This window comes from Rhineura floridana, chromosome 2 (assembly GCF_030035675.1).
Source record: "Rhineura floridana isolate rRhiFlo1 chromosome 2, rRhiFlo1.hap2, whole genome shotgun sequence".
In the NCBI taxonomy this organism is placed as follows: Eukaryota; Metazoa; Chordata; class Lepidosauria; order Squamata; family Rhineuridae; genus Rhineura; species Rhineura floridana.
The window spans coordinates 154366414-154388288 of NC_084481.1; the positions used below are offsets into that span (position 1 = coordinate 154366414).

Here is a 21875-nt window from a genome sequence, read left to right on the forward strand (position 1 = left end):
AAGTTGGTACCCTTTTCTATGAGTTGAATTCTGAACTACTGGGCATTACCATATGGGTTTGAGTTGGTGGTAGCGCATACGCCTTGCATACAAAAGATCCGATGTTCAATCCCTGGCGGCAGTTTCAGGTTAAGCTGCCTGAAAGGGAGCCGCTCCTAGTCAGCGTCCAAAAGTGGATATAAAGTAGGTTCCTATGGATCAAAAATTTGGCAAGAGCACCAGCATTCCCAGGTACGGCGCGGGTGAAAAACGTGCACCTGTTGATCTCTCCAGTTCTCCCCCTCTCCCCCTTCGAAGATGGTGACCACCAGAAGCACCCCTGGCTGACCCGCCGGCTCGTTCCTCTTCCGGCTTGGCCCAGTCTCCTCCTTCGCCTACTCAGTGTTTACATCCAGAGCTGGAGGAGGAGCTGGACTCAGCAGCGGGGAAGGGCTCCGGCTGCTGTTGCGACCTTGTGGCGCTGCTCCTCTTGAGTAAGCTGCCTGTCCTCTTGAGCCACGAGGAGAGCCAGGGAGCGCCGGCTTGTGCCTTTTCCTTCTTGGGACTGAAGAGCATGGAGCTTCCTTTCCCCTGTCAGCTGGAGCCAGGAAGGGCTGCTGCTGGCTGCTGCTGCTGCTGTGTGTTTTAAAAAAATCAAACCCAAGAGAATGTAAGTTGTGTGTTTGTTCTCCTTTGAAAGGATGCTCTGATGTGGTACAGACACGCCCCCAAGCTCATGGGACTCCCTTCCTATCAAGAATAAATCTCGGGCACTGAAAGCAACCATATAAATTCCGCCAGCCCCATATGGTTTTATTATTGAAACGAACACACAGAGGATTGTTGCTCTGGGCGGTTTCCAGGTTCCTTTTTGAATTGCTGTGGCATAGATTTAACTGTTTGGTCTGCTTTTCCCTGTGCCAAGTGAACTGTAAGTTGGTGTTAGTATGGACAGGCAACTGGAATTCTGTTGTGCTTAGTTAATTAATAACAACATGAACCAGGCAGGCAGGAGGTGGTGATGTGAGTGACCAAGAATGAAAAAGATCTAGGCTGAGAAAGTGATCTTTGTGAAGAAATCATGGGGTCTTCAGTAATAAAGCTTAGGACCTTGTTTCAAGGAGTTTGCAAAGGGCTGCAGTTTTCTTTCTTCATTGCCTTTACTAAGCTTCAGGTTAACACACAACCCTTTATCAAGGGCAATCTGCAAACATGAATGAATCCAACATCAAAAGAATGAACTGGGTTCAAAGTAACTCATAAAACAACAGGAAGAGAACAACCAAAAAATAACATTATTAAAAGCAAAACTCATTTACCTTAAAGAGCCTTAAGACTAATTCCCTGTAAAAATGAAAAGTAAAATTCAAAGGAGCATCTTACTCCTGAGAATGATGCAATAAAAAGACAGATTCACACATATAGCTATAGCAAATCATTAAAGGTATTTCATTTTCTTGGTTCTTAAAGCACACTGTACTAATTCCAGTTACAGACAGAACTGGAAATATACTCGTAAGTAAACTAAAAAAATACTGAAAAGGCGGCAACTAGCAAAACAAAAGCAGAAGAACTTTGTGCTCTTATTTTGTTAGTAGTGGCTGCTTCAAAGAATTATATACAGAAGCTTACTATAACAAAGGTGCTACTCCTGGGTCTTCATTCAGGCCAGTGGGGGATAAACTCCTCAGCTGGAGTGTCCAAAACAGTTTAATAACATCTTATCTTAATAAGATCTTATCTTTTAACAAGATCTTATCATTTACACTATGCACTTTTTCTACAGTCCGAAACACCAGCTTGCTGGAAACATATCCCTGAAAATGGGCCAATGTAATGGGCTACAATACATCATCTCCATTACTTTTCCAGCCCTGCATTATGGTTTGGTTTGGCACCTTGAGGATTTTCCCCTCTCCCTGACCTGCTTGTACTTTAGTGCTCACCTGTTTCTGTTCTTTACTCTGCACAGTTCTTTCCTACTGTCTTTCTGATAACGGCCACTTTCCACAACAGCTTACTTTCTACTTTTTATAACTTTCCTTTCTCCCAGAGTGATTTGACTTGTTCTCATTGCCTCTTTATGACAGCTAATTACAGCCCATAACAATATGAGCATTTCTTGCTCCACACCCCGCATCTGGGCCATAGGAAGACAAAATGACCTTTTAATCCATTCTCTGTCATAATGGATTCACTGTTTCAACTTTGGCTAAAAAGTGAACTGTGTGGATCTCAGTTTTGACCCTTCAGTGTGCGATTACTGCCTCGCCTTTGCATACTTTGCTATTTCATGCAAAAGTGTTCCCATGATAGGCTCATAAGTCAAGTCAACAGTTTTAAAAGCAAACACTTATATTCCTGTTAGAGGAAATATCCTGGCATGTTTAAACCTGTAATTGATGAATCATATGCATGTTGCCTACATATCTGATGGTTATTCTCCAGATGCTTACTTTCAGTCATCATAGCCAAGAGCTCTAGAAATTTGCTTAAAAACCAACACATCAATATTCAGACCACAAACCCAGCTCCTGTCCAGAACTTCCACTGAGTTTACTTGCATGTAATTCTATTTATTTAATATAAACTTTAATTTGAATTATTCTATGTTCTGTACTTGTTTTTCACACTGCATATCCATAAGCTCTATTGTTTCTGTTATTTTAGGCATCATTTTCTTTGGAACAAGTGAGGCACATGCAAGTATTGAAAATGAAGGCATAATGCCTCTGAGTTGGAGGTTTTTTTTAGCCCTGTTAAGTAAGAGGAAAGAGTTCAAGAGATGCTGGGCTTTATGAGATTCACTGGGGCAAGTAAGGCTATATCATGTCATTTCTGCTTGTTGATTGGCACAGGATAGAGTTTTGATTGCATGCATGGTGAAAAATGACATGTTTTTGTTTTTTGACTGAGCACACTTGACATTTCAGTCCGTACGTTGGCACAACCACACAATGTGCTAAACCAGGGATGGGGAACCTGTGGCACTCCAGAGGTTGTTGGACTCCAACTCCCATCATCCCTGAGCATTGGCGATGGTGGCTGATGGGAACTGGAGTCCAATAACATCAGGAGGTTCAGGTTCCTCATCCTTGCACTAAACCATCATTTAGTGCTACATGGACAAGCTAAGGGGGCAAGCCTGAGTGCAGCGTGGAGCTCTTCTGCTCCCTGTTCAGCTGGGAAGAGGATTCCTGTTGAGTTGAGTTTCGCTTTTAAAGAATTGAAGCATCCTGGATGTTTGAAGTGGATCTTGGTTTAAAACATAACACATGGACTGAAGTTGGTTTGTTTAAAAACTGACAGTTGGTTTTGTTTTAAATCAGGATTCCTTATATTTAGGTAACCCTAAGACAAAATTCTTTAAAAGCAAAATTAAACTCGTCAGAAGTCTTTCTCCTGACCATGTGGAGTGAGGAGTGTGCTTTATGCCATGGATTAGCATTATGTGCAAACCAGGTCAATGTAGTCTGATACCTGCAGCCAAAGATCAGACTAAGCAGAAGCTAAAGTGACATTTGTAAGATATAACTAAAATTATAAGTGTAATTCTAGATACATAAGTAAGATGAGATCTGCCTCAGTGGAGAAACTGACACTGGTTTTAATGGAGTGGCTTGCATCCATACAAGGAAATAGTTTGAATAATAATCATAAAAAATAAAGCATCCAAGTTGATACAGACAGAACCTTCTGCCCTGACTTCTTGATGTTGTAGAAGGAGGAGCATTTCCAAGCAGCAGTGTGTATATTTATTTTATTTTATTATTAGATTTATATCCCGTCCCGTCCTTCCTCCAGGAATATGTACTGTACAGTACCAGAATTGCTTCTTGAGGCACATTATCTGAAAACAGCAGTTGAAGTTGGGCACGGACAGAGGAAAAGAGGGGGATAAGCATGGCATAGATTGCTTTTCACTGAATAGTGGTGGCTGGCTGAAGTGCAGACTTTTTTGCTCTTCTTGTCTGTTTCCCAGAAAGGGACTTGTCCAAGCTGAAGATCACTACCCTTCCGCAAGGGGCGGAGACACTGGTGCAGGGATAATATATGAGTAATTGGGGCTATTTTAATTTTAATTGATTGATATTGGAGCCCCAGTTTTAGTTGTATTTTATTTGAGGGATATGAAACAGTAGTAGTTATCGCTTCTAAAGTGTTTGGCATGTTTATGTGTCACCGAAATACCCTTTTAATTAAATGTCAGGTTCATTGTTTTCCACTGCATTCTATATTTGTTTGTTTGGTATGTGAAGAGTTCTAACTCTAGTATTCAACTCCCTCTGGGCTAAAACCCAGCAACAAAGCTCTCATTAAAAGACCTGGTTTTGCCAAATTAAGAACAAAACAAGAGATTTGTAAACTCCTGTGAGTGTAAAAAAAAGTCAGCCACTAACTGGATAATGAATGATTTTGAGTCATCTCAGTGGAGTATCATGTTGATTTTAGGCTAAGATGCAAATGTGTATTTAGTTAGGTCTTACAGTTCTCCATCTGAAAGCACAGATCTTACTTAGATGGGCATCAATACACAATGGTAAGGCAGTAATCACACACTTAAGGGTCGAAACTAACATTCACACAGTGCAAGACACTCTTCCTATACCTATACTAGGCTTAGTGAGGGGAGAGACACTCTCTGGGGTTTTCATCAGGGGTGGCTATTTCCACCTGCCTTCAGAGCCAGTGTGGTGTAGTGGTTAAGGTGTTGGACTATGACCTGGGAGAACAGGGTTTGAATCCCCACATAGCCATGAAGCTCACTGGGTGACCTTGGGCCAGTCATTGCCTCTCAGCCTCATGAAAACCCTGTTCATAGGGTCGCCATAAGTCAGAATCGACTTGAAGGCAGTACATTTACATTTATTCAGACCTGAAAGCCTTCATAAGGGAGCTGCTTCCAGAAGGACTGTGAGGGGAGAGAGACTTGGGTTGTCATCAGGGGATGACTATTTTGAGGCGGGGGAGAAGAGATCGCTAGCTACTATTATCAGCTTTGGGGTTACTTTTGGATATGAAGTTACATAGGGGAGGTGGAGTGGCTGTGGCCTATAGGAGTTCTCTCTCGCTCATCAAGCACCCTGTCCAGGTAACGACTGGCTTGGAGTGCCTCCACCTTGTGCTGGGTCAAGGAGACAGACTGGGAATCTTGTTGGTGTACCGACCACCCTGCTGCCCAACAGCTTCCCTAACTGAGCTGACAGAGGTAGTCTCGGAGGTTTTGTTGAAGCCCCCCAGACTATTGGTACTGGGGGACTTCAACATCCATGCCGAGGCTGCTTTATCTGGGGCGGCTCAGGACTTCATGGCCTCCATGGCAACCATGGGGCTGTCTCAATTTGCTACTGGCCCAACACATGTGTCGGGACATACTCTTGATTTGATCTTTGCCACTGGACACGGAGATGGTGATCTGGAGGTGGGGAGTTTTGTCAGGCTTAGGTGGGCATCACAGCCAGTTCCAGACAAGACTGTTAGGAGTTAAAGACACAGTGAAGCCGGTAATTGACAGCACTTGGCAGAAACGCCCAAGGTCAGGCTGCAGCTGTAACTGATAAGTGAAGCAGCAATAAAAAGGCTTCAAAGAGCACGCAGAGGTGTGGGGGTAATAGGAAAGCATTATAGAGTTGGTTGGTGAGCAAGAGACGGAGCACGGTGTGAAACCAGTAAAGTTTTGTTTTCTTAAAGACGTGGCTGATGGTCTATTATTTTGGTCGGCGACTGGCACTGATAAGCAAGTTAAAACGCTACTGGACTCTACTGGTTATACTGGTAAATTGGTGCTGCACTCTACAAGTGTTTCATCGACCCCATTGTCATGGACAGATCACCGCTTGCTGAAGTTTAGGCTTACAGCCACCCTTTCCCTCCGCAAAGGTGGGGGACCTATTAAGTTGGTCCGACCTTGGAGACTAATGGATCCTCAGGGTTTTCAAAGGGCTCTGGGGGATTTTCCGGCTGATAAGACAGGCGGTCCTGTCGAAGCCTTGGTCACACTGTGGAATGCGGAAATGACCTGGGCTGTGGACACGATCGCTCCTGCGTGCCCTATCCCATGCAGAGCTCATGCAGCCCCATGGTATACTCCGGAACTGAGAGCGATGAAGCAAGAGAGGAGAAGGCTCGAGTGCAGATGGAGGTGTACTCCTGACAGATGCAATTATGCCTTGGTAACTGCCTACACTAAGTTGTATACAGAAGTGGTGAGGGCAGCGAAAAAGCGACACTTCGCTGCCACCATTAAATCATCCCTCAACCGTCCAGCGGAGCTTTTTAAAATTGTCCGAGGGCTTTTACACTCTAGTCCTCAGGATATTATAGAATCTTCGGAAACCCGCTGTAACGAGTTCGCTGGGCACTTCCAAGACAAAATCTCATGCATCCGCTGGGACTTAGACTCCAATATTATGGCAGTTGAACCTAATGAGGTATCCGGAGCACGGTCTTGTCCTCATTTATTGGATGAGTTTCAGTTGGTACAGCTCGAGGACGTTGACAAGGTGCTTGGACTGGTGCGTGCAACCACTTCTGTACTGGATCCTTGCCCCTCTTGGCTAGTGAAAGCTGGCAGGACTGGAACAGCCGGCTGGGCCAGGGAAGTGATAAATGCCTCCTTGAGAGAGGGAGTGGTCCCTAGTTGTTTGAAAGAGGCGGTAGTGAGACCACTCTTGAAGAAACCTTCCCTGGATCCAGATAATTTGAACAACTATAGACCGGTAGCGAATGTTCCATTCCTGGGCAAGGTCTTAGAACGTGTGGTGGCCAGCCAGCTGCAGGTGCTCTTGGATGAAGCCGATTTTCTAGATCCATTTCAATCCGGTTTTAGGCCCGGTTTTGGAACCAAAACAGACTTGGTCGCCCTGTATGATGACCTATGTCGGGAGAGGGACAGGGGGAGTGTAACTCTGTTGATTCTCCTTGATCTCTCAGCTGCTTTTGATACCATCGACCATGGTATCCTTCTGGGGAGACTCACGGAGTTGGGAGTTGGAGGTACTGCTTGGCAGTGGCTCCGCTCCTACTTGGTGGACGCCTCCAGAAGGTAGGGCTTGGGGAGCATTGTTTGATACCCTGGACTCTCCATTGTGGAGTCCCGCAGGGATCGGTTCTGTCCCCTATGCTTTTTAACATCTACGTGAAGCCGCTGGGTGCGGTCATCAGGAGTTTTGGAGTGTGTTGTCACCAGTATGCTGATGACACGCAACTCTATTTCTCCTTTTCATCTTCATCAGGTGAGGCTGTTAATGTGCTGAACCGTTGCCTGGCCGCGATAATGGACTGGATGAGAGCTAATAAACTGAGGCTCAATCCTGACAAGACTGAGACGCTGTTGGTGAGTGCCTTCTCCGCCCAGATGGTGGATGTTCAACCTGTTCTGGATGGGGTTACACTCCCCCTGAAGGAACAGGTTCGTAGCTTGGGGGTTCTTTTCGATCCATTCCTGTCTCTCGAGGCTCAGGTGGCCTCGGTGGCACGGAATGCGTTCTACCACCTTCGTTTGGTAGCCCAGCTACGCCCCTATCTGGAAAGCGATGACCTCACTTCAGTCGTGCGTGCTCTGGTAACCTCTAGATTGGATTACTGCAATGCGCTCTACGTGGGGCTGCCTTTGAAGACAGTTCGGAAACTACAGCTAGTGCAAAACGCAGCTGCTAGACTGTTGACGAGGACCAGGCGGTCCGCACATATAACACCTGTCCTGGCTCGTTTGCACTGGCTTCCTATTTGTTTCCAGGCTAGATTCAAAGTGCTGGTTTTGACCTATAAAGCCCTACACGGCATGGGACCGCAATACCTGGTGGGACGCCTCTCCCAATATGAACCTACCCGTACACTACGCTCAACATCTAAGGCCCTTCTCCGAGTACCATCCCATCGAGAGGCTCAGAGGGTGATGACTAGAACCAGGGCCTTTTCAGTAGTGGCCCCCGAACTGTGGAACAGTCTCCCTGATGAGGTGCGCCTGGCGCCGACGCTACTATCTTTTCGGCGCCAGGTGAAAACCTTTTTGTACTCCCAGGCATTTTAAAGTGTATTTTAAACAGCATTTCCGTATTTTGGATGTTGTTTGGTTCGTTATTTTTTATTATTATTATTATTATTTATTGTATTTATTGTATTTATATATTGTGCTTGTTTTTATCTTTTTGTACACCGCCCAGAGAGCCTTCGGGCTTAGGGCGGTATATAAATTAAACTAAATAAATAAATAAATAAATAAATAAATACCTAGCGGAATGCCTCTCCCGATATGAACCTACTCGCTCACTACGTTCAACATCAAAGGCCCTCCTCCGAGTCACGACCCACAGAGAGGCTCGGAGGGTTGTAACAAGATCCGGGGCCTTTTCAGTAGTGGCCCCCGAATTATGGAACAGTCTCCCCGATGAGGTACGCCTGGCACCTACACTTTTATCTTTTCGGCTCCAGGTTAAAACCTTTTTATTCTCCCAGGCATTTTAACTTAATTTATTTTTTAGCTTTCAATTTGTGCCAGGCTGTTTTACTGTTTAATATGTATGCTTTTTACTGACCTTTGTAATTTTATTGTATTTTACTCTATGTTGTGCACCGCCCTGAGAGCCTTTTGGCTGTGGGCAGTATAGAAATCGAAATAAATAAATAAAAATAAATAAATTAAGTCTATGAAGCACACTGCTTTTGATGTAACCGTTACTCTTAATAAAACAAGAATTAATTGCAGTCTCGCCTCCGTCTCATGTCGCACTCTGGGCAGGACAAATACTCTTTTTTTTTCTTTTCTTTTTTGCTGCCCAGAGCAGCAATTTTGTGCTGGCACCCATGACACTGTACCCTCACCTCATTTTTTTTTTTACCAAAAAGGTACTGTGAATACTCAAAGGCTTACTCAATACTCAAAAGCCACCCTGGGCTCCTGCTGGGAGGAAGGGCAGGATATAAATCAAATAATAAATAAATAATAAAACCTTACTCAAAACTTTGTTAAATGTTTGGTTGGTTCATTTCTGGGGCTTTTAGAATTTTTTTGATGGTCCAATCTGGTTACCTATAATATTTACATATTTACTGAGTTCCATGGAATTCGTTCCCAAGTAAATGTACATGACGGTAGCTCTGTCATCTAGTCTCATCCAAGAGTTGTCCCACAGAGATGCTTCTACAATGTCTCCTTCTATACACCCTACAGCAGTGCAAGCTGAACACCTCATTTCCTCCCTCTCTTTCACTCACCAAAGTAATTGAAAACTTTAACATTAGAAAGCTGAGTTTTATTTTGACAGTGTTGTCAGCTTTTCCACTGTTTCTTTTTCTCCAGCAGGAGGCTAGTGCTAGCCTGGAGACTACCCTTTGCCAACCTTTGGGTCCCCAGAGGTTGCTGGACAACAACTCCCATCAGCCCCAGTCAGCATGGCCAATGGTCAGGAATGATGAGAAAGGCTGTGCTAGAATTAACATTGCCTACAGCAATACATCTTTGGCTTGACTGTCTACAACTGACCCATGCTCACCAGTATGGATAAATGCAAGAAAGCCAGAGGGACACAAGTATTCTTGGATGAAGCAGATTATTTTGACCCATTCCAATCTGGGTTCAGGCCTGGTCATGGGACTGAATCATCCTTGGTCACCCTGATGGATGACCTCTATCGGGGGACAGACGGGGAGTGCGGCCCTGCTATTCTTACTTGATCTCTCAGCAGCTATTGATACCATTGACCATAGTATCTTTCTGGACCGACATGGTGAGATGGATATCAGAGGCACTGTTTTACAGTGGTTCCAATCCTATCTCCAGGGTCATTTTCAGAGAATAGCATTGGGTGATTGTCTTTCAGCCCTGTAGCAGTTGTGCTGTGAGGTGCCGCAGGGTACCATCTTGGTTTTCATGAGGCTGAGAGGCAGTGACTGGCCCAAGGTCACCCAGTGAGTTTCATGGCTGTGTGGGGATTCGAACCATGGTCTCCCAGGTCGTAGTCCAACACTTTAACCACTACGCCACACTGGCTCTCTACGCTGATGATACTCGGCTCTATTTCTCTGTAACATCTGAAACAGGAGAGGCTGTGCAAACTCTGGACCACTGCCTGAACTCAGTGGTGGGCTGGTGAAGGCCAATAAACTGAGTCTGAATCCTAGCAAGGCGGAGGCATTGTGGGTTGGTGGTTCCCAAGTTTGGATAATTGGTCAGTTGCTTGTTTTGGATGGGGTTGTACTCCCTCTGAAAGAGCAGGTCCATAGTCTGGGGGTGCTCTTGGATCCATCTTTGTCGCTAGAGGCCCAGGTGATCTCAGTGGCTAGGAGTGCCTTTTACAAGCTGCGGCTGGTAAGACAGGTCTGGCCATTTCTTGACCGGGATAACCTGACCACTGTTGTCCATACACTGGTAACCTCCAGGCTGGATTACTGTAATGTGCTCTATGTGGGGATGCCCTTGAGGTTGGTCTGGTAACTGCAGCTGGTGCAAAATGCGGCGGCGAGACTGCTCACTTGGGCAGGGTATCACCAACATGTCACCTCGCTGATGAAAGAATTGTAGCTACCTATTAGCTACCAGACTAAGTTCAAGGTTCTAGTTTTGATGTACAAAGCCCTATACAACTTGGAACCAGGATACCTGAAAGACCGTCTTATCCCTTATATACCCAGTTGATCACTGCACTCTGCAGGTGAGGGCCTCCTGCAGATATCAGGAGGTCCGTTCTGCACAATATAGGAAATGGACCTTTAGTGTAGTGGCACCTACCCTTTGGAATTCCCTCTCCTTAAATATTAGACAGGAACCATCTCTGTTATCTTTTCAGTGCCTGCTGAAGACCTTCCTCTTTCAATAAGCCTTTAAAGTATAGACCTTATCCCAGTCTGCGTCTGTGTTGGAATTGCTTTTTAATATGTTTTTAAAGCTTTTTTTTTTTAAAGATGTTTTTAAAGCTTTTTTTTTTTAAAGATGCTTTTAAAGCTTTTAAAAGATGTTTCATTTTAATGTATTTTAAAGTCTGGTTTTATGATGTTTTAAAGTGTTTTTAGTGCTTTTGTTTGCTGCCCTGGGCTCCTACTGGGAGGAAGGGCAGGATATAAATCTAATAAACAAACAAACAAAATAGTTGTGTGTGTGTGTGTGTGTGTTATCAGTGCCAGGATAAAACAGGACCAGTGACTGCACCTATTCTTGGAGAAGAACAGCAGGGGGCTTATCTAGTTGATATGCCATATTTTCTTTCAGCAAATAACAATATGACTTACGATAGCGATAACAGGCTATGACACCAAAGCCGTTAAAACAAAGTGGCCAACAATGAGAATAGATATCTGAAGTTATTTTCATAGAAAATGCCATTATGCCTTCTCTTTCGTATCTTCTCTTTTTATTACAGCTTGCTCCCCTTAATAGCCCTTTTCCTGTAAAATCGAAAGCTTTTTTTTAAAAAAACACCCCATAAATAATAAAATACAGTAAATCATGTTGTTCCAGCCATGCTGTGCTCTTGTTTCCTGGGATCTATGAATTGGAAGCTGTGTCTGCTCATCTTCCTTTAATGAGAGCACAAGAGACTGCAGGCTCTCTCCAGAGACCCCATTCTTCTAGTTTGTTCCAATATTTTGTGAAATTGCATCATAGGGACTTTGGGTTTTCAGACTGCAAGACACGTGCATTCTACTCCTAGAGTGAGAAGAACTGGATGTGTATGACACATAATATGCAGTAAAATGAAAGGCTTTGCCCTATAGGGGTTATCTTTCTGTTTCAAAGTAATAATATTGCAATCTGCTCCTCTGAACACGGAGGCCTTGAACTCCATTTAGTTTTTCCTTTGTGTCTTTATGGTGTCATCACTCATCAGAATAGACTTGCCTGGTCGTACAACACCTTTCCCTATGCACATGAGAACCGTTAGTTTAATGAGCTCATCATCAATAGCAAATAACTTGAAAACCATTCCAAACTAACACAATTCCGGGGGAAGTTTGTCTGAGGCCAAGGGGTTTTGGAACGTTGTCTTCTGATATGCTTCAGCTTTTCTAAGTGTGTTCTCAGCAGGGCAAGTGAATCACACAAGGAAGAAATTTTCTTGAGGAACAAATGCAAGATTGGTATCTAGAAACTAGGAATGAATTTCTTCCCCCTCCCACCCCAGCCCTTATTTTCCCCATCGTCATATATATTCTCTTCTGTGAGTTAATATTCTGGCACACTATGTGGCCTTGATTTCTTTGTTTTTAATCTTCCTTGAATCATATTGTGATAGGTGACCCCTATATGCTGTCCGTTAGCTCATGGTGACAAATGACTCTATTACCTGCTGTCTTAACACACAGCACCCGCTGATTCTTAACACATCGTGGAGAATGGAGAAAGAAAACCTCATCAAGGAGAGCGAGGGGGCTGAAATGAGGTCAGCTCCAATGGCAGGATATTGCAACAGATTAGATCTACGAACAAAACCTGCTGAAAAGCAAGGCACAAACTCTCTCTTCGGACACCAGTTTTAAAGTAGGCTCTTTCAACATCTCTACAGAGCCACATGGGGGCACTACTCACTTGATAATGGAGCCGCTGGCAACTTGCCAGACAAAGGCCACTGCTTCCTATACTAATCCCTCTGTTGGAACATTATTACAGGCTGTGGCTTATAGGGAAACTGTGTTGCTAGAAGCTTTGCTTTATCTCAGCCACATCTGTGGCCAAGAGAGAAAAGGTGTTCAGTGCTCTGTGGCTTCCCTCAGTTTTTGAAGATGCAGTCTTTTGACTCGGTGTGTCTTTTCCACTTACTATTGCCTGTTTCTTTTTTTTAATTGTTCCAAATGTGTTTGCTTGTTCATTACCAGCCCTCCTGAAGTATGTTAATCTGATCATTATTGTTGTGAGTTTGGGGGGGGGGGTTGAGAGGGATAATTCCAATGAGTCCCCTTCCAGCCTCTGATTTGGAGACTTGCGCCTGAGGGTGAGAAACGCTCTGCTGGTCAGATGAGTCTCTTTTGTTAATCTAATAGAGTGGCCGGATGGGTTAATGGGTCTATCAGGTGCCCATCAACTGGTGAATGGGCCAGGGAGATCCTTTTGTCATTGAAACTCTTCAGGAGAGCGTCTCTCCCCCTCCTGGGGCCAAGGAGAGGGTTGTGTTTTTAGTTGTGTCTGAGAAAGGCTGGGAACTGGAGGCAGGCAGAGACTGGCTCTCTGCACCAAAGCTTTGGGGTGCCTCCTGTAACTCTGATGGAAAAGCTGGATATTGGACTGCTGATGCCTTGAACCCCTCCATCCTAAGCTCAGGTTGGAATGTGTGTAAATAAACAAACTATATTTCATAAAGACACCACAGTCTTCACTGACCTTCCCAAGGAAACCAAGCCCTGGGTGAGCGCAGGGACCCCCTGGAAATCTCACCGCTTGGAGATTGGAGTGGCACACAACATTATTATTATTGTCCAGATTCTTTCCATCTGCTGGAATGATGGCTGTTATTATTATAACTCCTCCTGGGAGGAAGGGCGGGATATAAATCAAATAATAAATACAATAATAAATAAAATAATAAATAAATTATCAACATTTATTGCTTGCCATTCACCCAGAGGTCCCAGGGCAGATTTTGTTGTTGTTATGTGCCTTCAAGTCAACTAGGACTTATGGCGACACTATGAATCAGCGACCCCCAAGAGCATCTGTCATGAACCGCCCTGTTCAGATCTTGTAAGTTCAGGTCTGTGGCTTCCTTTATGGAATCAATCCATCTCTTGTTTGGCCTTCCTCTTTTTCTACTCCCTTCTGTTTTTTCCAGCATTATTGTCTTTTCTAGTGCATCATGTCTTCTCAGCCTTAAAACACAGTGTTAAAAAAATGAAAAACAACCAGAATCACAAAAATGGGAGGGCGGGGGAGTGTCCTAAAAATATACACCTCAGGTGTCAAAGGCCAGGGTAAAGAAGTACATCCTCAGCATTTGCCTAAAGCTGTGCAGCAAGGTTGCCAGACACACATCAGTGGAGAGAGAGTTCCACAACTTCGAGGCCGCCACAGAGAAGGCCCTCTCTCAGGCTACCACCATTTATTATGTTTTGGAACAATAAACATGACAGCATGCAGCCATATAATGCCGTCACTTCATTGTAAAATGTATCTTTCAAGTTTCTTTATCATTTTCTTTGATACCAGCTGTGATGGGTTTATTTTTGTATTAAACAACATTTTAGTTAATAAAAAGAATGATCATGTAACTGTAAGTCATGTGTAGGGGTTTCCAAACTCTGGTATGCAGATTTCATTTCAGGGAGTCCGAAGCGTGTCTGTGAAGAACACTTGCCATTTGAATTCTATTGAATTCAAATTGTAATACAATAAAATCCAGTGTAAGAAATAAAAGAAGCAATAAAAATACAATTCAAAATGTCTAGCACAGGACATTCCAATTGCTACAACAGGCAGAAAAAAAAAACATTCACTGGTCCAGCAAGGCCCTTAGTTGTTTTCAAGTGGTCTGTGGGGGAAAAGGTTTGGGAAATACTGCTCTAGGGAAAACTGCAGCCTCAACAAAAGGTTGGTGATCACTGTTATTCTGTAGAGTACACCTTATTCCAAATGAGCAATACTGTAAATAGTTAACAGGGCACACACGGTAGCATCATGATCCTATTGGAAGGGCAGTAGCCCAAAGTGGAGTATTTCTGTTATAAAAGCCCTCTCTGCAGCCTCTCTCATGCGTTGTTTGCTTACTAACTGCAGGTTTCTGCAAATAAAGCTATGAAATTAGGTCTTGGGTGATTCCAGATTAAGAGGGACACCAGCAGGGCAGTAGAAGGTGCTGTTTGCCTGCTCAGAATCCACCCCAAGCCACTTTCCCATCCAGCGGGGGAAAGAAACAGGGTCCGTGTATCTTCTTCCTCTGTAAGTAGAAAAGCATCTGGAGGGGAGGGGTTTTTTAAGCCACAATTTATTAAATATTATCAAAAGAAAAATGTATTACATAATACATCAAATAATAACTGACCAATAATTAAGCAATCTGTTACCAATTCAGTTGATTACTAATCACAAAGAGCCTTTCCATTTTTATATCCACAACAGAAGAGGACTAAATTAATTTTAATAAGTAAACATAATAGTGATTATTACACTGATGATAGTAACATATACATCTTTTGAACATACTAATCTCTTTTATCACGTTGGATAATGGAACAGAGCAAGGAATTTCAGAAGAAAATCACCCTGTGCTTTATAGATTACAGCAAAGCCTTTGACTGTGTAGATCATGAAAAACTATGGAATGCTTTAAAAGAAATGGGGGTACCACAGCATCTGACTGTCCTGATGTGCAACCTATACTCTGGACAAGAGGCTATTGTAAGGACAGAATATGGAGAAACCGATTGGTTTCCAATCGGAAAGGGTGTGACACAGGGGTGTATTTTATCACCCTGTTTGTTTAATCTATACGCAGAACATATCATATGGAAAGCAGGATTGGACCAAGATGAAGGTGTGAAAATTGGAGGGAGAAACATCAATAATTTAAGATATGCAGACAATATCATACTACTAGCAGAAACCAGTAATGATTTGAAACGAATGCTGATGAAAGTTCAAGAGGAAAGCACAAAAGCAGGACTACAGCTGAATGTCAAGAAGACTGAAGTAATGACAACAGAAGATTTATGCAACTTTACAGTTGACAATGAGGACATTGAACTTGTCAAGGATTATCAATACCTCGGCACAGTCATTAACCAAAATGGAGGCAATAGTCAAGAAATCAGAAGAAGGCTAGGACTGGGGAGGGCCTATGAAAGAACTAGAAAAGGTCCTCAAATGTGAAGACTAAAGACACTGAATACTAAAGTCAAGATCATTCAGACCATGGTATTCCTGATCTCTATGTATGGATGCGAAAGTTGGACAGTGAAAACAGCAGATAAGAGAAAAATAAACTCATTTGAAATATGGTGTTGGAGGAGAGCTTTGCACATACCATGGAATGCAAAAAAGTCAAATAATTGGGTGTTAGAACAAATTCAGCCAGAACTGTCACTGGAAGCCAAAATGATGAAACTGAGGTTATCATACTTTGGACACATCATGAGAAGACATGATTCACTAGAAAAGACCATAATGCTGGGAAAAACAGAAGGGAGTAGAAAAAGAGGAAGGCCAAACAAGAGATGGATTGATTCCATAAAGGAAGCCACAGACCTGAACTTACAAGATCTGAACAGGGTGGTTCATGACAGATGCTCTTGGAGGTCGCTGATTCATAGGATCACCATAAGTTGTGATCGACTTGAACGGACATAACAACAAAAAAAATCTCTTTATCAAGAGATGGAGATACTTTTGAGTGGAGAAACAGCTGGCAAAGCAAGTTTGAAATAGTTCTTCTTTTCCCTCACCCCACCCCACAATGTGGTCTTTCTTTCAACTTGAATGGCTCTGTTGGTTGCTCCTGGCTTTTAATTTTCTCTGTGACTTTTATTTTCAAATTGTTTTCTTTTATACAGCAAACAAGGAAAAGTATGATTAGCATGACACGAGTCCAACGAGGCATGAATAAATCGCAACACTACCAATCACGGTCTTGGGTACTAAAATCACTAAAAATAATAATACAGCTTGGATTTATTACAAAATAAACATACATTTCAATCTCTCCAGTGAAAGAGATAAGAGGCAACCATGTTTCTAAAAATACGTCCTTGTAGCTTGGCCCTTAGCGTGTATGTATTCATCTGCTCAGTCCATTAACTTAATGAGTCTTTGCAGTAGCTCTGTGAAGTATTCCAGTATTATCTATGGGGAGGGGGCCTGAGAAACAATGGCTTGCTGAGAGTGACACAGTGAATTCATGGCTGATGTGAGTTCTGAAATGGGGGCAGCTCATTCTACCTAAGAAGGGCCTCAATATGCAATGCGCTTTCCAAGTAAGGAGATCTAGATTTTCGAGATCATATACCGTTATTGGATTAGCTGCTCTTCTTTGTCACTCATGAAGTCTTTAATATTTGATTTAGACCTTGAGCCCTCTGCTCCAGATGTATATCAAGTAGATCCTTTTATTATTTTGAGAATGCCTGCAGTAGCTAGGCGCTATATGTCAGTAGTCAAATTCATAGCACTATCCTAGCCCCCAGGTTTGCAATTTGGAAGGCAAACAGTACAATCCTTGGCACATTTACCTGGGGGCTGAGCCCCATTGAACATCCACACCATGGAACTTATTTCTGAGTAAACATGCAGAGAATTGGGCTATATGCAAGGGAAAAGGAGAGGAGTGGGATCTGTCCAAATCAGAGGTGGGTTTTTAACAGCCATGTATTCCATAGCAGCATATGAAGTTGCCTTATACCGAGTTTATTTATTTATTTATTTATTTATTTATTTGGTTGCATTTATATACCGCCCTTAGCAAATAGCTCTCAGGGCGGTAAACAGCATAGGGTAAAATACATACATGGCAATAATAAAATCACAAAAACATATATGACATAAAAACAAATTAATCTGCTTTAACCAATGAGAACATTGCAGTTTTTATTCAAATTAGCTGACATATAAAGGCCCATAAGAATCAAAATTCTAGGAATTCTTACATAATCTTCAGTTGCCCCATCATCAGCCAGACGATGCCCAGAAGTTTGTGCCCAGCAGTGACTGAAAGTAGTGAAGAAACTAACTTGGAGTTAGACCAGTGGTCCATTGATCTCAGTATTGTCAATATTAACTGGCAGCAGCTCTCCAGGTTTTCAGACAGGGGTATCTTCCAGCCCTATCTGAGCTACAGTGCTCTATCACTGAGCTACAACCCTTCCCTTACCAGATGGGCCCAAGCTGTTGTACCCTTGCTTTTAAGAGGGTGGGGATGGAATAGTAGCCCTTGTACATCTGGCAGGTGACAGAAACTAGAAAGTCCCTCCTTGGCCTCTGCAAGTTACAACTGTAACAGAGTTCTTTTTTTGAGAGATGGGAAACCTCCTATTGACTGACAGCCCAATGACAGAGCCAATCTAAGCTTGGTGAGGAGAGAGAGAGGTTGTGACTTCCCAGCAGCCCTTAGATGACAAGCCTTTATTACAGGCAAACTGAGCTTCTTGCAATGCTCTTCTAGGCGGGTCCTCATGATAATAACAGTTACTCTTGTCTGATGCACTGTATGCAGTGGTGTTAGGACCTGGCACATCGTGCATTTCATGGCTTGTTTACACAAGCAGGGGATAATAGCAGTTAATTCAGGGTGCATCGACAGATGATGGTTATGTACCTTTGTTTATACAGGAAAGGAATCCAGGGGTGTGGTGTTAGCCTTTGCCTGTTCAGAAGGTGCTCTCCTGCACAGTAGCTGTTGATCATAAGGCTTTGTGAAATGTAATTCACAAGTCTGGAAAGCAAGAAGGAAAGGTAAGTGTTAGATAAGCTAAATTTGTGAGCAGCTATTGGTATCTTTCCCCTCAGTTTTGCTTATTGCCTACAAGTCATCTTCATATTGAGAAAGAGTTAATGTTAACCATGATATATGGGTTTGTGAATGCCAGTTAGCCTGATTGGATCAGGCTAACTGGCGTCTTATAAATTATTTTGTTGTCTATCTCAAAAGGTAACCTATTCACAAGATCTGACCAGCCACACCCTATGTTGTACAAATGCTTGAAGAAGGGGAAATAAAGCTTTAGCCCTCTTCTGGTAATAGTTTGGGTGACTCTGATGGGTTCTGCTGTTCACCAAAAGAAGTGCACTTGTAGTGGGTTGGTCTTCTGTAAGGAAATTGTTCGAAGGCAGTTGTATTTCAGATGATTTGAAAGCTTGTCATACTCATTAGGAAAAAACCCATAGATTTTTCCACAATATCCACAAACTCCAGAGCTTGGAAAAGTTACTTTTTTGAACTACAACTCCCATCAGCCCAATCTAGTGGCCATGCTGGCTGGGGCTGATGGGAGTTGTAGTTCAAAAAAAGTAACTTTTCCAAGCTCTGACAAATCCACAATAATGTTTGCACAATACCCACAATAACATTTTTGCCATCATGATATTGTCCTTCAGCGAAGAAAAGAGTTTATATACAACAGTCTATAGATCTAGCTTTCAGTAAAATATCCTACATACCACTCACTATGTGTTGTAGAGAGTAAGACAACGCCATGGCTGTAGACTGAAAAGGAGGACCCTTTCCCTGTATTCAAATTACAGTTCTGGCCTTATAAATGATGAACAGATTGTTTGCTCAACTGATGACAACTTCAGCTTTTCTGTGCATGCTTTTAGGTCAAGGGACAAGATTCTGTCCTCAGTTGTGCCTTTGAAAATTCCAGCGGATTTATATGTTAAGGAAAAAAGATGAGTGTGTGGGAGATGGGTGGAACCTTATATGTGCTCCAGGTAGTGATGTTGATGGGCTCTTTCCAGACACATGCCTTTCTAGGTGGATATTGCATCCCTCTAGTAGTACTGTATTACTAATCCACTTCCCACCTCATGTATTGGAAGAGAACAAGGCTACATTTCCTAAGGTTTCTTAACTGCTTAACTATATGTAGGAGGTGTGTTTTCTGAAGAGGACAAGTACACAGTATTCTAGAAAAAGCCAAACCAACAAGGACTGATGAAAAAGCAAAGTGATCTTTGTTCACTTAAAAGGCTAGTGATGTGCCCAATAGTGATGTTAAGGGACACTGTGAAATAAGTGTCCTGGTCTGGTGGGGTGTAGGTCCTGGAGGATATGGGTGTATGACTTTAAGGGGCCTGGCAGGAAGCAGGCAGATGGTGAGTGTCAGCACCCAATAGCTGGGAACTTGTGTCATGACCATATAGCAGATCATCTAGGGAGCAGAATATATATTTGGAAACATAGAAACACATATTAACTGAATGCATGGTTGAGGGAAGGGAGAAGCGGCATAGTGTCTTCTGATCATGCCGCAATGTCAGTGCACCTACTGACCATGCCTCTCATTACTGTAGGTCTGGTTGAACACATGAAAAGGGTGCCTTCATGTTCAGCCAAATGCAAGGAAGTTGGGTGTGTAGTTTACAGACATGGCCTTGCTCCCTCCTTCATACTGTGGTTGTGTGGCGAGGAACAAATGAAAGGGGCTACAATCTGCATCACAAGTAGGATCTGCAGGACCATGGACAGTTCCAAAGTGGTAGACAAGCTGCTCTGAGAAGACCCAGAAGTCAACTGACACTTTATATCATGATGTTGGCCTTCATTCTATGATACAGGATAAAAGCGGAATATTTAATTGATTTGTGTGTGCGTGTTTTTAAAACTTCAGTTTTCTTTAAAAACAGCCTGATTTAAAAAGAAATAACTTGCAACTCTATGCCCACTTACTTGAGAGTAAGCCTCACTGAAGTAAGGGGGACTTCCTTCTGAGTAAACATGCATAGATTGCACTGTTACATTTTCTTGAAACTGAATCATGGCCATCTATCATACGTTGTCATTGTCTGGACAGGTGTGTGATGTCTGTACCTTCTGCCCTGGGAGAAGGTGAATGTCTGGAAAAGCCCAGCTTTTAAACAAATTGTTTTCTCTAGCATAATCCTAGGTTCCCTTCCATATTGTCGGGATGCAGGATTGGGGCCCTGATGTTTCAGAAGATGAAGAGAGGGAGGGGATCATTTGGCCAGAGCCGTGTGAAGAAGACGCAGAGGAGGGGGAGGGAATCTCAGAGATAGAACTGTCTGGCAGCAAAGACCTTGAATGTCCCACAGACACATATCCTTCCCAGGAGTTTCCCACACCCCCTCCCCCTTCGAGCTTAGAGCAGTTGGAGAAGGAGGGAGGGCAAGGGGGAATCCAGCCTCCTCCTGATCCAGGGAAAAGCAAAGAGAAGCAGCCAGATGGTTTAGGCCTTGTCCCCCCGCTTTCCCCCATACCTGAATCAGAGTCCTCAGAAGGGGAAGGGGCAGTAGCACCTCCTTCACCATGTACAAGGAGACAGCAAAAGAGACAACAAAAGAAAGGGGAGAGGAGGGGAGTGGATGAGAGCACTTTGAGGCAGAGTGAGAGAATTCGCGCTCGATTGCCCCCTTCTTAAGGGACAGGGGGAATAGTGGTTCCTTGTTCTGTCAACTCTCTTTCAAGTCACAGGTTATGTTTTGTAGTGAAACTTCATGAGAAGGCGTAGTCTTTGTCTGGATATTATTTTAATAAAAACTGAATTGCTTTCATCAACTGGTCTGGCTCCTGAGTCCCAACCTGGATACGACACATATGCAGTGAGGTGATATTTACACATATCCGGCACTGAAGGCAAAATGTGTAGTCACCTGTAAAGTGCAAAGAAAATGAGGCCAGGAACTGGAGAATTCTTCAGAAATATAACCGCAATTGGGACTTCCGGGAAGGGTGACTTCGCTTGTGCCTGCTTTTGGGACGGGCTCCCGCCTCAAAAGAAGCTTATTCAGATATAAATCAGTCAGAACATTTTTTTTTTGACTGATGAAATTTCTCCCGGGCAGGGAGAAACGTAGAGATCAACCTCAAAAGCCTGTTTTTGTTGGGAGGACTGGATTTCATTAATTTATGAGATAAGGTCCAGCCAACAATGCCGGACGGACTTCCTAACAAGCTCTATCTGCTTAAGCGATACGTTTATCTTTTCTTTAAAGAGAGAACGGACTAACAGGCAAGCACCCTTCTTTCTATTATTTTTTTTACTTGGTTTAAGTTGTTGCAGCAAAAGGAGATTTGTCAGATTGATCGGCTTTGGACAACTTCTGGGTGAGATATAGCTCTTCTCTGTTATTCACGAAATTAACAGCTTATCTCTGTTTCTGTCGCAAAAAGCTGTCCTGGAAGTGCATTCTAAAGATAATAAACAGAAGAGGGATTTCTATTCCTGATTTATATTCCGAGGAATATTATATTGTCTGGGACTATTCTCTTTTTGGTCTATTTTATTTTGACGAATCTGCTTCT

General features: G+C 43.1%; 1 protein-coding gene and 1 long non-coding RNA gene across 3 annotated transcripts in view; one reads left to right on the forward strand and one right to left on the reverse strand.

Annotated features, from left to right (window-relative positions):
* LOC133377237 (astacin-like metalloendopeptidase) overlaps nt 1–545 on the reverse strand; it is a 28007-nt gene extending 27462 nt beyond the window's left edge. The window contains exon 1 of the mRNA XM_061610849.1: nt 50–545. Coding sequence (XP_061466833.1) covers nt 50–52 — 3 coding nt within the window. The 5' untranslated portion in view covers nt 53–545. The remainder of the gene's footprint in view (nt 1–49) is intronic.
* On the forward strand, nt 225–20166 carry LOC133377238 (uncharacterized). 2 transcript variants are annotated; one of them, XR_009760656.1, is made up of 3 exons: nt 225–649; nt 18224–18346; nt 19907–20166. It is a non-coding gene; the product is annotated as an uncharacterized LOC133377238 (long non-coding RNA). The 2 variants fall into 2 exon arrangements; XR_009760657.1 differs by lacking the exon at nt 225–649 and adding an exon at nt 815–910.
* The last annotated feature ends 1709 nt before the right edge of the window (nt 20167–21875 follow it).